This window comes from Calonectris borealis, chromosome 3, assembly GCF_964195595.1.
Source record: "Calonectris borealis chromosome 3, bCalBor7.hap1.2, whole genome shotgun sequence".
Taxonomy (NCBI): domain Eukaryota; kingdom Metazoa; phylum Chordata; class Aves; order Procellariiformes; family Procellariidae; genus Calonectris; species Calonectris borealis.
The window spans coordinates 84039775-84056896 of record NC_134314.1 but is presented as its reverse complement, the minus strand read 5'-3'; the positions used below and the strand labels follow the sequence as shown (position 1 = coordinate 84056896).

Sequence of the window (17122 nt, the reverse complement as noted above, 5' to 3'; positions counted from 1 at the left end):
CATCTCAATTCTCTTCTTCCTCATCTATTACCACTTCATGAAAAATAACAACAAATACATACCGGACAATAATTGTACTGCAAGAAAGACCTGCAAAGGAGGAATCTGTTTCTACTAGAAGCATTTCTAACAGGGACTCAAGAGGACACCTAGCCTATTCCAACTGTTATCTTTATCAAGTTGTCTAAAGAAAAATATAAACCTCAGGGTGATTAAAAACTAGTTGAAGTAACTAAAAGACAGGGCAAAGAATTAACAGTGAGCGCTCATTTAGCACAAACATATCATGATATGAGAATATGGAAAGCAGATCAGTGACAGAAATCTGGATAATAAACAAGAGAAACTGGATTTGCTGATTCATGAGTACAAGTTTGACCTAATCGATCTTACTAATATCTGGCAAGAAGATTTCCAAAACTGCAACACTGAAAGAGATCAATATTATCAGTCTGTTCAGGAAGAAGAGAGATAAAAGCACTATTCCATTTTTGGAAAAGAAGCCACGTGATACAGTCATGTAACAGCATGAAAAGCTTTTCATTCCCACAGCTGAGGAGAATGTTCAGCAGCAGCTGAAAATTTGTAGTGGTTATAAAGATTAGCTAAGGGGTAAATAAATTCTGGTTTGTTTGTTAAGTGATGCATTCAAATATCCAAGAAAAAAATTACACATTTTAAAAAGAGCCTACGCGCCACATTTACAGATCTACAACCTATTTTCTTTGGGGACACAAGTGTGGATATATTTCTTTTTCAACTACCTGTACTTCTTGAATGAGCCATTCATATGATAACCTCACTTAGTACAACAACATTACACTTTCCTGTCAAACTTAAAATTTCACTTCAACTGAAATACCTCTAGTTATAGTTTCAGCATACAGAACTGTTTATTGTTTTTATTAAGAAAGAAAGGGGAAAAGCAACATTTTCTGAAATTTGAGAAAAACCAATATTCAAACCTTTTTTCTGAAGTAAATTTGCTGCAAGACAGTTACAGGGTTATCTTAAAATACTGTCCAGAAACATATTAATGGAATTTAAGAATAGTACATCTACCAACAAGAATAGGCAACTTAAATTAATAATGTTTTAATGAGAGAGTAAATCCTCTCTTCCAAGCAGCTTATCCTTTCAAGTGTATCTCCACTACTAAATCAGGTTTCTAGTATTATATTGATAAGCCACAATTCAAAAGTTCAAAACTGCTGTATCACATAAATGCACATACACACATACCCTTCCTTCACTGCCATGCAATTGGAAAAATCAACTTACTTTTTCCTTGGTCCTCAATTCATTGAATATCTGCTGAATTTCCAATTTCCAGTCATCTTGCATGGAATGGAAAGACTCTTGAGGCATTTCAGTCATAACTGCCCCTTCAATGGCAGTAAGCTGTTCAAGAATTAAGGCAAACGATGGTCGGATATGAGGGTCCTGCTCCCAGCATTCTAGAATTTATCAAAATCCCATCAGTTTTTAATAGTACACAGAACTTCTTGAAGAACTACATGAATTTCAAGTTACTTGCTTCTGTACTTCAAGTTCTAATGTGTTCCCTTTATCTGCAAGGCTTCCCTAGTTCCTTTTCCATTTACAGAAGTGACATCTACCTACCTGTAATCAGAGGACTGTTCTTGTATTAATAGTCAATTTTTTTCACCTCTATCTTTAGAGTCTGAAATAGCAAAACTAGCAGTACTAGCTATACTACATATAAAAGGTAAAGAAATTCATTAAACACAAGGAAATAGCCATTAGCAAGCAATGTTTATTTCTCTCTAAAGTATTTCCAAAACATTTTTGACACTCAGGAAGAAACAATGAGGAAAAAAATGGCATTTGCAGTTCTTCCCCTTGGGATTTTAATCTTGATGTTGTATTGATCTGTAATATATCCTGTAGTTCATGAAAACTAATGCAATTTGAGTATAAAAGGAAATCAGTAAAACCAGAGCAAAAAGTGTACTCTGTCGCTACTGAAGAACTTATGCAGTACACAGTAATATTGTATGACTTCTTCAGAAACACACAAAACTGTCTGTAACACCAGATTGCTGTGTAAAGAAAAACAAAATACTTTGTACACAGCACATTACCAAATGAAGTGTCTATTTTGCAACCCCATGACTATTACAGGCAAGGATACATACCCCCAAAACATAACTATTTAAATACATAGGAAGAAATAACATTGATACCTTTCATTAATTTTGCAAACGGTTCAGGGCAGGTGGATGGAATGGGCAAAGTAAGCTTATTGACAGCAACTCCGTAAGCCACAGCAAGGCCATCAATGCCACGGTAAGGAACTTCTCCTGTAAGCAGTTCCCACAGCAACACTCCATAACTACAAAAGGTAATTTTTTTAACAGTTATTTTCTGAATACTGACACATTGTTTACTCAAGAACAAACAAGTATCTGTCCAACCATGCACTGAAATCCATGAGGATTTCCCATGTCAAAGGTGAATGTCTTTAAGAGTCAGTTCTACTTTAGTCATCTTGCACCTCTCCACTAATAGTGATTAATCAAATTGGATGCGACTCTAAGATCTAGTATTGTGTAAATCTCACTTGCAATCAGAAGTCTGAACGACAAGAAAACAAGCAACTTTCTCCCCACCAAAAACCAACCAAACAAAACAAATAAAAAAAAAAAAACCTCAGAAAAGCATTCGGGCCATTCCCCTTTCCAAACATTTCACAACAATTTACCTAGATGTACACGCTAAGTTTTTAAAAAAATAACAATAATAAAAAACAGCAGAAAAGTCCCAGCTTTGTTTGGAAGTTTGCATTTCTAATCTCTTGTGTGCTATATAAAGGCGTGTTAACTTTTCACTTCTCACAGAGGATGCAACAAGATTGAGAAATGATTACACACACACAACACTAATTTCTCCATACTAGAAAAAAAAAACCAACCCCAAAACAAAAAAACATTGTCTCCAGTGAAAGGTGGTGGCATGAAGAGATCTTTTCTTAGCATTAGGTACAGAAATCAAGAATCATAGGAATTCCTATTGCAGCAACATTCATCATAAGAATTTCTGCTACGCTCTCCACTCCAGAAGAGCTGGGTGTTGCTTTTACCTTCTTTGGGTCTGCATGGCGTGCTCAAATCATCGAAGCCCCTACAAAGGGCTGGGACAGCACGCTCGCTGCTGTCGCTCTAGAGCTCCTATTCCACCACAACTGAAATGGATAGCTTTCACAGTCACTTTTCAGGAATCAGGCATTACTCCTTTTAGAACGTAAGCCTAAAGTGGACTTTATGACTGGGTTTGGTTTTTATTCCCCATCCCACCACCCCCCTTCCTGCCAGGGACCCACTATCTGTAGAACAAGGATACAAAGGACAACCTGTTGCTGCTTCTGACTAGTAAAGTGAACAGGCAAAGCGAAAAACAGAATACAAAGTATTGCTCTTGCCCTTTTTCTCTAGGTGTGTGAAGAAACTACCTGCAAGTTTTGCAGGACTGGATTGAACTCTCCTACATGAGGAGAAATGCATACAGCACTGGGGAGGTAAGGGCTATGTACCCCTTAGTACTAGAAATACCACCTCAACTACAGCGGATGTGACAGGGAAAAGAACACACATTAGTTAAGTTTTTCTATCACTCTCTCCTTAATGAGAAAAAGTCATACCAGATCTTACATCATCACTTTAATAAATAATAAAACAGCAAACTACGAAATATCAGCAGTGTTTTGTTTATCTACGTTTTGTTTATCTAAGTAGTTTTGCCTACCATAAAATCTTAGAAAACTAATGAATTTATAGTGTTAACAGTTAATCAAAAGCTGAGGAATACAATCTGTTCCTAGAAAATAGAATAAAAAAGGAAAAGTCTTCGGCTTCTTAGTAATTTCCTCCCAATTTTTTCCAGTCTAACCTCTGCACTTGCTTATATACTCAAAGAAAGATAAAATAATTAATTCCAATTTTGTTTTAAAATCAGTGGTACTTCTGACAATAATGAGTACGACACTTCCTGCGGTACATACACATTTTACATGTGATGGAGGGATTCTACTGAACTCTCTCTCATCTGTGTGCTTAGAATAACCATAAAAATAATGTCATGCTCTCTCAGCAAGCGTGGACTGTTCTTAATTCAAGGAATTTCCTTGTTCCGACTACTTTATACATATTTTAGCATGAACTCTGAATTTAAGCAGAACAATAAATGTAACTAAAAAGAAATAATCTTTTACAAAAAACTGTGTCACGTTATTAGCTTTAGTTATATTTACAATTCAAGCCTATAATCCTAAGTAGTTTTCAACAGTGCCAAGAAGGTGGTTGTAAAATTTTAAACAGACCAACACAGTAATAGCCTGAAAGTGCCTCTTTTAATGAAAGCAGTCTTAATATCAAGTACCAAGAGCCAGCACTGCGGGGGGGAAAACGGTGGGGAGGAACCCTAAAGACATTCTAGTCCTGCCATGCTGGAGTTTTTGGGAGATACTAATCTATCATTATCTAGGACAACTACTACAACTACTTATTAATTCTCTCAACTACGGAAGTCGCTACTTTGTGCATTAAATTTCACCAGCCTACGTACAGTTGTCCTATGTATACAGTCAGAGCTTCTAAGAAACAGCTTTTTTTAAAAAAGCAGAAGCCATCTCCTTTTCCACCTTCAGCAAAAGGCCAAAAATACAGGCATAAGAAGCTTGAATTATACATTTTTAAACCACAAAACCAAATACACTTTCAAAAAGATGTCCTTTAAAGTATTTTCATTATTAAAAATTATTCTCCTGCTGTCAAATGTGATTTAAGCTTTACTATATCTCATTCCAGCAATAACTTGCTGTTTTTACATATTTTTAAAGCTGATAAAAATGAAGGTAATTAAAGTTCTCAAAGTTTTTTTTACTTTACAATCCATCTTCTAAAGCAGAGGTTACTACGCATCAGTACATGAATCTCTTCAAAATTATATGAATGTGCCAGGCAAAAGCAGCTGCTAATTCTGCTGCACAGTGCGTGCTTCCTAGCTTTGCCAAGAGCCTGTACAACGGAGGCACACGTTACTGTGAAGACCGCTCCTGAAGCACACCACCAGCACTTGGAGATCTGTGGGCATATTTGCACTTTCAGGATCCATACACAAAACCAAGACTGACATACCACTAAAAAATGTGTGATGATCGATGGACGGGTAGGGCTGAAAGAGTGCAATTCTTGTTTGGGCATTTGGAAGCATATGCCAAAGAATAATAAATGCAGTAGTTATAATTCTGGTTTGGGAAGCAAAAGAATACACATGCAGGGCCTAGAAAGCACCAGTTCTTGCTATCTAGGATGACACCTGAGAACATTGAGCCTGGAAGGCTCTGCACAAAAATACTCCCACAACACTTCTGACCACTGGCTGATTCTGGAAGACTAGCTGCAAATATGAGTATACTTGAGCAGCCTCAACTATTCTTTTTCTTTTTTCTTTTTTTTAAATAAGAGGTCTGCGGACTTCTTTTGGAGACTTAGTACTCAGTATGTGTAACTCAAGTTTAGAACTTTCCTGACATATACTGTTCCTTGTCTTAGAGAGACCCATACTTAAATTTGTAACCTGAATGCTTTTTAAAACAAAAAACACTCCCATAACCAGGATATTCTTTATTTGCTTTTCTTTCAAAGAAAGAGTAAAGATAAGCAACAGAATAGACCAAAGTGCAGTAAGCAGGAAATCTTTAGAAGCCAAGAAGGTCTAAACTATACCGTACAACACAGCCTTTCTACTTAAAAACCTCTCCTGTTAGATGTCCATCATTGAGCTAAATACTTACATTTTTACAAGAGAGGCGTGCAGGAGAGAAGGCGAAGAAGAGAAATACTGTAGGTTCCAAAAATGTAAACTAATGTTGCAGCAGAATATAAAATAATTGCACCAAAGCATACCCCCTCAGATACCTAAAATCACAGCAACAAGACTGGACAGGACCTGTAATTAAGCACGGAATACAGCTGATTAGGGAAACGCCTACACCCAACCTCCACCCCGCAAAAGAAAAAAAAAATTAAAGAAAAAAGGAAGAAAGAATGGAAAAAAAGAATGAAGCCAAAGACGTTTCTCAGCTGGGCATCTATTCAGACTGATGTAAACAAAATGCTGAAAATCAGTTCCAGACACAAGACAAATGGGTGTCACAAAACAGTAGTGCAGATATAGAATCATCCTGAGAATACCAAAAGTATTACTTCATGCTGTAGAATATCAGGCATCTAAGCAAAATAGGACCCTATTTAAGAATTATACAACACAGAACATGCATAAGAAGGCATGAGAAAACAGATTAAAGTCCTTCCCTCCTTCCCCAAATAGCTACCTTGGATCCTTCAGAGAGAAAACATTTCAAAAAGAAAGGAAATGTAGACTTTTCAGGGTGAGGCACAGCAGCTTTTAGAGCCTATTGTGCAATCCCTGCTTCTCCCCACTCACGAAGCAGAACTAAATTAAAACTAAAGTTTAAATTACCTTTCTACAATACATGTATCCCACACTACACCACTCAAAAATAGCATCAGTATTGAGAGCCATATTATTTAAATGATCCACAATAATGTCTTCAACGAGAAATTCACAAATTTAACATAGGGAGTTCCTCCCCACCTTTAAAATTAGAGAGCAAGTTAAAACAATTTTGTGCTGAACACACTCTCCTCACTCCAGCTACTGGAAGCAAAATCTCTATAAATATAAAAGCTTAGATCTGATGTTCACTTTTACACATGATGACATTCTAGATTCCTAAAACCAGCACTAATTTAAGTTAACATTTGGCAAAGTTCTGGTTTACAGCTTATTTTTATTTATCAGATATATAAGGTAATAACTGGCTGGTCCCATTTCTTTATGCAGAATGAGACTTTTCAGACATCTGATATGAAGAAACATACCAATATGAGATCAATCATATGTTAATGTATCAAGAGCATATGCCTGTTTACATTAAGACTCCAGATAAAATACTTCAGTATCTTAACCAATAGATATTTTAAAGGCTTCTCTTAATAAGAACTTGCTTTCTTAAAAATAAAAAAATAATTTTAAAAGAAAGTTTTTCTGTTATTTTCCCTCTCCCTCCCCCAATTGGTAAGTCATGAATAGCTAAAGGTAGATCAAATGAACTAGATGCTGAGGAACTAATATGTTTCTTAGAACAGCTATACTTGCCATATGCTGAGATAATAACATAGGAAACCACCAAAAAATCCAAATAAAAATTCATAGTTCTACTGAACATGGTATTCAACAGACAAACTTCTTACCTCCAAATATCACTTCCTTTAGAAAACATGGAGGACTTGATAACTTCTGGAGCCATCCACGCATAAGTCCCTGCTGCACTCATTTTGGTTGTTCTGTGCCATTCTCTAGCCAGACCGAAGTCTGTAATCTTCAGAGTTTTATTACAAATGTCATCATGTTCCATCTTCTCTAGCAACAAAACTGCAAAAGATTGAGTTTGTAAATTAATGCAATGGGAATCAAATAAAAATATCCAGCCCTCTTATTAATTTCACATACAACTTGTACTGCACAGATAATTGTATACTTTAAATGTTGTGAAAATATTATTGCAATTTTCATAAACATGAAAAAGGTTTTTGACAATTCTAAGCTATTCTAAGCTATAAAAGTGAGAAATACCTTTATGCAACTGTGTGAGTAACCAGCACAAGAAATCCACTGTAAAGAAATGTAAAGTAAAGCACATAAGTTTAAGAAAGCCCAGAATCTTAACATCCCACTGATGATGACAGGCTGTGAAAAAGGTATTCACTCTGGAATGAAATTCTTAAGTAATAAAAATAGCAGTAGTAGTAGAACAAAAACAAATGTTAAGAATTCTTATAAAAGACTTAGAAAACAAAGCAGGACACATTACATCACTGTATAAAATCCATCCTTAATACTGCACCCAATCCTGGCCCCTACTCATCTCAAAAAGTATATAACAGAACTGAAAGAAGCACAGAGAAGGACACAACCAGGGTGCTCAAAACAGCCTATCCACAGCTACAAGGAATGGTTAACAGACAAGGAGTCTTCACCCAGGAAAAGAAACAGCTGAGAACAGAATCTATACCACCACCTATGGAATGGAGAAAGCTATAGGTAATAATTGTTCATGGTTTCTCAACACAAGAAATGGACATCACTAAGCAAAATCAGCAGATAAGAATCAAACATGTGGCAGTCATTCACACAACACACAGGTAACTGAACTTTGGAATTCCTGGCATAGTATGTGAACACTGTAATTTTACATAGATTTAAAAAGCACCTACACAAATTCACAGAAAACAATTCCATAAAAAGCATTTACATCAAAAAAGTGGGTTTAAGTTCAAGAAATCCCCGGGCCACAAATCAGTACAAGTTGGGAGACTATATACCAGGGGAGTTCGCTTGCCTTGGGAGCCCCCAACTGGCAACAGGACACTGGACTTGGATCAAATCCATGTTACATTATATCCACTGCACCTTCATGGATATTAAAGAGTAAATTATCTTTTTTTTGCTTTTGCATCCTACAGTGTGTGTTCAGTGTCTGATTTGTTCGTGACACAACAGTATTGGCAGAGTTGTAATATACCTTCACAAAACAGTGAAGAGTTAAAAGAAAGTTAAAAGAAAAGAGAACTGGCTTATTGTGTTAGAGCTCACATGGAGAAAGACAACAGATACAAAGGAATCATTATTAACACACCAGAATTTTAATTCCATATTCAGTTCCTGTCACTGTCTCTGGCAGGAACTGTTACCTTTAGCTCTCTGTTAAAATGATCTCCTGGGACAAAGATTAAAGGTTAAATTACAAATAAGAAGAATCATAAATGCATGTGTTTTCCAACTATATGTATGGCAAAACACAGTGCAGGGAACCCATTAATAAAAAAGCAGATGAGGAATTACCTTCCCTTACAGAGGAAAAACTGACAACCTTGCATTTGCAATTGCAAGAAATCATTGTTACAGATTAATTACAGTCTTACAAATATTTCAAAAATGACATCAAATCCACATGAAAAAAAGAGAACCCACATTCCATTTTCAGCAAGCTTCTTAACACAGGGTAGACGAAATGAAGGCCAAAACGGTATAGACAAACCAAGAGGTCACCAGTCAGCACCACCAGAACAAGTTAAATACATGCAAGAGTTTTTATACTTTTATACTTGAATCAAAGACCTATTGTTTGCTATTCCATTTCAAACATGTTCAGCAGAATTCCTGACATTCCTTGTCAGTCAATGTGACCGAAACCAAAAACAGTCAGTCTTGCAAAAGGTAATAACTGGCATGTGGCCAAGTTTCATCCTACAAAGGGACAACGCTTCCTAGCAGTTCAAACTTCCCTTTCCGGCTGGTAGCCAGGAAAACAGCAATACTATACACAGATTACTTAGCAGCTGGGTAGTAAAAATGCTCGGCATAGCTGAGTAGTGCTCCGTAAGTGCTTCCCGCGCAGTAGCCTAGCAACCTTTACTATAGCATCCTTCTGCCACTTCCACAGCTTCCCAGCCCTTGCTGGCTGCTAACCTGTGAGAAGTCACTTTTACAATCTTTTGCTTACCCTGTTCGCTCAGCCCCCGCTTGTGTCTTTTACAAATCCTTTAAATTGTCTTTCCAGACTCCAGTACGTCTGCAATATTAAGTTGGGTAAGAGCCAGTTTACCACTTTCTGGTTTACTTTAACACGTTTCAGACTTTTTATTTTCCACAAAGAGTAAAGTTCATACTTACATTAGTGCTATTGTTCTGACAAACACAGCCTAAAACATTTAAAAGTACAAAGCCCATTTGAAAATAAATTCAAACCTACCAAAAAAACGGAATTAGATTAGGAATGCAGAAGTGCAGGAAAATCCTATGTCCACCTCATTTATTTTGACATAAGCAAAACCAGAGACTATGACTGTTTCTGAATGATTCAAAATCTAAGAGGAGGAGACTAAGTTGGATGTGAGAAGACTACTTTGTGCAAACTAGCATAAAACTTCATCTTGGACTGTTATTCAAACATTGCATGTACTACAGCCAGAAATAAACATTTGACTACATATTTTAAGGCTGCATATGTTTCCTACCGGTTACACCATTTTCAACACTCTTTGTGACCTTTCAGCAACGAGATCAAGGGGAAAGTAAATTTATTAATGTCATAGCAGCAGAGGTTATGGTTCCATATACCAGGTACTCTTTGAATATAAGAGACAGTACATGCCCAGAACCATTTATAGGTGAGGAACAAAGAGATGTTATTGCATGTTATTTTCAATAACTCCGTGAAATACAAATCAATAGGTTGAAGATAAAAGCCAAAAAATCCTTAAGTCAGAGAGAAAAATTAAAAAATACAAACGCTCTGTGGTAAAGTGGTATTGAAATTGGTGATATGATTTTACACGTCCTAAAAATTAAAGACACTTTTGACAGTGCAACAAGCGTACATGAGGATTCTAACAGTATCCCTTACAAAGATACTGCTATTTAACCATACAGATGAAAAAACCTTACACTCTTAAGTTGTCTAATGTAACAAAAAAGAACATGGAAATCCAAGTATTACTTATCCTAGCTCACTGAAGGAAGTAGCTCATAGAATTACAAAATAATTTAGATTGGAACAGACCTCAGGATGTCAACCCCGCCCCACTCAGAGCAGGACTAATGTTGTAAAAAGTGTAAATCTACTGTCAAACATTTTTATGGATCTGTAACGTTATGGCACTATGACAGAATAAAAGTAAAATTATCTATATTCAAAACAACTGTATTGTATTCACTCAACTACAGACAAAAATTTAACTTAAATGTCATCTTAGAACAGATTTTGAAGAAAACTAATTAAGGACAGTAATTAGGGACATCAAGGCATAGAAAAAGCAGCAAAATTATAGCAGAGTTACATTACAAATAGGTCATGTCACAGTAATCCCATTTTGTCCCGATAAATGGTTTCTTAGAAAGGGATAAGGTAGCAGACTTGTGCAGATGTGAGTACCTTTTAGGAAGTTTAATCATACAGGCAGAGTAAGGATTAATCAAAGAATTCTATACAACTGTTGTACGAAGGCAAACCTTAAGAGACAAGTTATCAGGATAAAACGGAATCATCACTAGGAAGCATGTTTGCTTCACATGCCAATTTGCAATCAGAGTAAAAATACAAGGTGTGTTTCAAGAACTGACAGCAAAGTCAGAAGATACTGCCCCCACTCTGAAGAAGACCAGATCATCATATGAGAAAATTGGCAAAGTTAGAGGGGATTGATCATAAAACCTACAGCTATAAAGCAGAGGTGAAGGAAGAAGGCTGACTATTCTGGCTAACAGAAGGAAAACCAAAACAGCAGCTACACATAGTTGTGCAACTAGCTCATGCAATTCTAAAAGGCACTAAAAAGGCTTTTTTTAGTGGAAACAGGAAAGTATCAATAAAATTGTACAAAGCATGAAATACTGAATGACTAGAACTGCACGTGTGTTCAAAACCAGGAATTTAAACTGGAGCAGACGCAGAAAATAGAATAGTTAGGAACCTGTAATGTCTTTTATTTAGATAAATCAGAAGAGCTTGTCCTTTTTGCTAGGCTAAACAAATGTTGAGAACAGTTACGAGAACAGAAGTTAGCCATATCTAGATGCAGACCTACAGCACTGGTGCTCCTGTTGATAAAATATTCTCCTAGGTGCCCTGGCTGATCTATCTTACTGGCATGCTCGTGATTAAACTCAGTTCTAGATCTGGAGCTACTAAGGTGGGGAGAGAGTTCTATCAGATTTCAAGATATTGCCTTTTTTCTCCCGCCGCCCTTTTGCCTCTCATCTGCAACGTAGAGCACAGTTTATTCCTCAAAAAAGTCACAAGATACAACATACACTCCTGTTAAACCTAATGGTTCCTGAAACAGCAATGCCATTAATCTTTCCTGCTTTCTTTCTGCATTATCATAGTTACAGCTGGAGTCTTTTTCTACTACTCTTATGGCACACTGCAAGTATTTTATGGTGTAACAGTATGCAGATAAGATGTTCTGCACACTTGAAAACTGAAATCTATCACACGATTGCTCGAGACTGCAACGGAACTGGACCTGCTGAGCCAGCCAGTACTTCCCAAGGCCGCGTACCTCCAATTAAAACAGAACTGGCAACATCTCTCTGCCGAACCACTACTGTTCCCATACAAGCTGTCCTTAGTTAGGAAAGGCACAGAATTTAAGCTTCAAAAGGAGGCAGAAGTCCCAGTAAAATCCCACCGAAATGCTCCCAGTCCCCTGTCCTTTTCCTGTGCCATTCCCTTTCCACCACTCCATCTCCAAACTCTCCTCGCTGGCAGTAACACTTGCTTTGAGCTACTGAGAGCAGAGGATGAGAGATCAACTGCAGCAGCTCAGGTTAGAGATGCATAAAGGGGCAGTCCAGATTTGGATAAGAGCTGCCTTCTCTGCTCCATTTGCTTTTCTTGTGAGTTGGGTTGAAATTTTATTGGGGCAAGGGAAAAAAAAAAAAAAGGAAATGAGAGGCAGGATATGGACAGCTAGGCTGTAACTGGTCAAGAAATAACAGAAAAGAGCACATTTAGACAAATCAGATTCCTGGGGTGCATGCCTGCTCTACCAAATTCAGACAGGTCCAGAACTACACTCCCACTGCTTTCAGGACTAAGCTGAAAGTCTACAGAGGAACTGAAAGGATTCGTTTAAATTGCAAGCATTTTGTTTAATGCATAATTTTAAATAAAAGGCTCACATTCCTGCCTCAGCTTTTCTCCTTTTTATTTCTTAAAATTCATGTAGCTGAAGAAACAGTATTTACAGCAAGCCTGAGGGAAGCCTGGACAGACCTTCTGCTTGGCAGCAAACCCAGGAAACCTCCACCTAGCACTAAGCTCTTCAATGCTACTCTTTTAATGGAGGTTATTTCCTACAGTCTTAGTTTTCTTTTTATTACTAAATACGTATAGATTATATTTCTCCAACTTTATCTATCTCAAAGTCTTCATTTAATACAATATTTCATTTGACAAGTTTCTTGAAATCCAAAGACTTTATGCAGTTAAAATCACTTTTATTTCATAATGCATTCCAGCACTTTCGGGTAACCATTTTCAGTTACTAGCCATTTAAACCACTTGAATAAACAAGGTATTCTGAAAGAAATCAAGTCAAAGGATTGAACACCTTTTTAATAGTTTAGATGTACTGAATTCAAACTATCTTCTAATAGCTTAAACTTAAAAAAAAAAAAATCCTGAAATACTCAAGTCCTTTCTATCCCTCCTATCCTCTTTATACCTTCTACTATACCCTCTTTATATTCTGTATTTTGTTACTACTAAAAATAAAATGTTAAGCAACCTTATTTTCTCAAATTAGTTATTTTCCACCAACTGCTTCTTGCTACTTTATCTACACTTTGCTAAATAGATAACTATCATGTTTTTTGCAAATATAAGCTATTTAATAGCATAGCTATTTAAGTTATTAAGATTATAGGCAAGACTGCCTACATGCCCACTACATTTACCACCACTGATAAAGTCATTCTCAGAGAATACCAGAAAGAAAAGGAAGATGTACTATACACCTCTACTTGCAAATAGAGATTGTCCAGACAACGCTGCTACTGTCATCCGTTCCCCCCGCACCCACATCAGTTCCCTCTCCAACTGTTTGCAAGTGAATCTGGTTCCTGTTAATTCACTAAATCAACACACAACAAAACCAGCAGGGCAAGCGTGTATCTTTACCTGGGAACTAACAGGCAGAAAAAAAACTTATTAAACATTGCATATTCAGTTAACAAAACACAATAACTTGTCAATATTAAGAGGCCTACCACCATTATTTGGAACTGTTGTTTGGTTCCGATTGTAATTAGCAATTAAAATTTCAACACTGCTTATATAGAAGCCATGCCCAGTTTTAAACTGCAAATTAACTATCACAGTGAAAACATTAAGCATTTAAACCACAAATTAACTATCACAGTGAAAACATTAACTGATCGGGACATCTTCAATACATACAAAAGATGATACATTTGCCGAAACAGCACTGCTTCTTAAATACCTTGCTTTTCTCCTATGGGTTCACACAGTAACAACTGTTATCCTCATCTCTGTAGCCAGTATCTGCCAGATTGCAATCATCTCACTAGGTTAAGTTCAGAGCTCACCATCAGCAAGGGAATGTCATCCTTTAAACACTGATTACATATGCAGGAGGCATTTATCTACTTTTCATTATAGGGATCCTATGCTCCTCTATCATCCATACAGCAAGCCCATAAACATTTCTTAATTTTCACACTATATTGAAAACAACTCAACAACAGTTTGTTCTTAAGTGTATTTGTCTAAAAAGATCTAGCTTAAAAAAAAAAAGAAAAAGAATCCTACTTCACAGGAGCCAACATATATTAAAAAAAATCCTGAACAAAGTGTTCCCAATTGGAAAGCCAAAACAAGACAAGACTTGACACAAAGTCCTTGACAGCACGAATTGACAAATACACACCAACCCCATAAGAAAAACACATCCCAGAGCAGGACATGTGGCACAAGAAAACCACTAAAGCATGAGAATGACACAGAGTCACCTGGCTACCTGGAGGAAATGAAGGGAAAAGAAGAGAGAGAAAGAGGGATGAGAGATTTCAACAGCTTCAACACACCTTGCATCACCATTTTTTGCTTCCCCTTCACTTCTTTAATAACCATTATTAAAGCAACTTTGGGCAAATGGCAACTTGAGAGAAAGAAGAAGTTTTAACAAGTTTTTGGCACAGGATGCAGATGCTGCAAGTTACTTTACTGCCTAGCATTTGTGCTTTACTTGCTGTTCAGATAGTTCTGTAACGCAAACCAGAAATTTCTATTGTGCCATAAGAGGAAGTACCAGAGGTAACAAGCGTTTATAATTAGACATTCAAATAATGATCATTTAAACAGTAAATTCTGAAAATGCAGGATCTGGATATTGCATCAGCAAAAAATCAAAAGCAAATTGTACACTAAACATTCTCAAGTTCTCTCTTTAATAAAATACTAAGTTTAGTTTTCCTATTTAAATACTACATTTAAGAAAAGTTACCTCATTACAGCAATTCCTCCATAATTTTACAATTACATGGAAATCAGTCAACACTGAAACTTAGCTTTAAAACTCAAAACACTCAAGTTATGCAGCACCTACCAGGAACTTCCATACTTATTTGAAACAGCAATTACTTTCTTTTAAGCTCTTTCTTCTTTGCTTGCTCTTAGTTTTTAAAAGGCAGCGATGCAATAAAAACAGTGACAAAAATGCAGGTAGATTAGAAAGAAATGCTAAGAATAACTAGTAATAATAGTTAGGTGGTAAATCAGTCATTCCTGACTAAGATATTCTTCTAATTTCAAACTCTACACAACAAAGTAGCTGTGTATCCGTTCCTTAAAGAACATCCCCTTTGTTATGAAATAGTGATTTATTTATTTTTTTAAGGAACTTCTTCCTATTCCTAAAAGAACAAAACACAAGGCAAACTAAAGCTATTATATTCAAACTGCAAAAGGAGCCTTAGCCAATATACAATGCATCAGGTAGAATGTCCTCCAACAGAAACTTTCAGAAAACATTAATCACCTCCCTTACCCCAAATTCAAGACCTGGCCATGCCCTTCAAAACAAAGTAAATCAATATATGCCATGCAACATACAGAATTCACTAGGGCAATGCAGCTGAGGTTTATAATCTCGAAAATGGCATCTAGGGGTGAGAGCTGACAGAGGTTACCTTCCTTCGGAAATAACAAGTTAACTTACCCATCCTTAGTCAAATCACTTTTTCAAGATTTAATTTAAAAACCAAGAATCTTTCATTCCAATTTATTTTGGATTTATATAGTTGGGGGGTTTTTGAAGTAAATAGAACATGGCTTGATGCAATTTGATATTTCAAGCTAATCAGGAGAATACATAGCTTCTGAATACATGCAAGTATTTATATAGTTGGCATACTTTTCCTGATCACAACATATTACACTCAGCAATTACGTACTTCCTTGTTGCTTTATTTTTTGTGATCTATATCAAGTTGCATTTGATGTGTTGAAATTAGAATATTGAATGCACAAAAATATCACTTGGAAATTAAAGAAAGTTTAGAAAAGTTTAATATAAATATATAGATACATATATAAAAAAATAAAATCACATTCCACCTTTAAAGGTGATTTACTAACCAAAGTATAAGGGTGTAGGCTGATGTCACAACCAAGACCATAAGAGCCTGCTGTTACTAAAATACTTATCTCCTCTCCAGTTATAGTCCCTCATCCTCACAGCTTCTTGTCCCCTGCACTGAGTATAGCAACTGGGTAGTCTTGGGAGACTCAACTAGCCAGATAGCTCAGCAGAAAATTAAGCCTGCAAATAAAACAGCTTAGAGTAGTTTTCTGCTGGATCCCCCAGCTGATTTAACCCAGACCTACTGACCGTGCAGGTAGAGATGAGTAGATTCTGCTGACACGTGGGAGGGGGGAGAACCTGTGCCTGGAGATGGGTGGGGAAGGCTCCTCACGCAGCTAGCTGCTAAATGAAGCCACACATCACCTGGTGTAGTAAGTGAGAAGTAAAGCAACATTTCAGAATTAATAGGTCTAACCCTTTTACATCTAGTTTTAGTCAGAGATGTAAAGATAGAATCCAGCTTTGCTACTTTTTTCCATTATAAAATAATCTTTGATGAAATTTACTGTTGAAAAGAACCAGTTGAATAAACTGAAGACAAAAAAATTTTCTCCGTCCCTTTGAAAATGCCTACTGCTATGAATCCAAACGAACTCTGCTTGTAGATGCTTAGTCAAGTTTAGTCATTGAGTTCCCTTAGAAGCTCATCAGTTAACATGCAACACTCCATAAAGGATTCTGACTTAGGTTGTCAGTTTCTTTTACACAGAATATTTGAAAGCGTCTTATTACTTTAAAACAATTTTTACCAAACAGCCTGTCCCAAAACAAAGCAGGAAAAAAAAAAAAAAACACAGACTGAATTTTTGAACCCACTTTTTTTTTAAAAAATACAAAACTTGGGA

At 36.4% G+C, this 17122-nt stretch overlaps 1 protein-coding gene across 1 annotated transcript in view; it reads right to left on the bottom strand.

The window, feature by feature from the left end:
* MAP3K21 (mitogen-activated protein kinase kinase kinase 21) overlaps positions 1-17122 on the bottom strand; it is a 44654-nt gene that overhangs the window by 17554 nt on the left and 9978 nt on the right. The window contains exons 2-4 of the mRNA XM_075146458.1: positions 7299-7479; positions 2208-2356; positions 1282-1457 (exon numbers count right to left, since the gene is read on the bottom strand). Coding sequence (XP_075002559.1) covers positions 1282-1457; positions 2208-2356; positions 7299-7479 — 506 coding nt within the window. The remainder of the gene's footprint in view (positions 1-1281; positions 1458-2207; positions 2357-7298; positions 7480-17122) is intronic.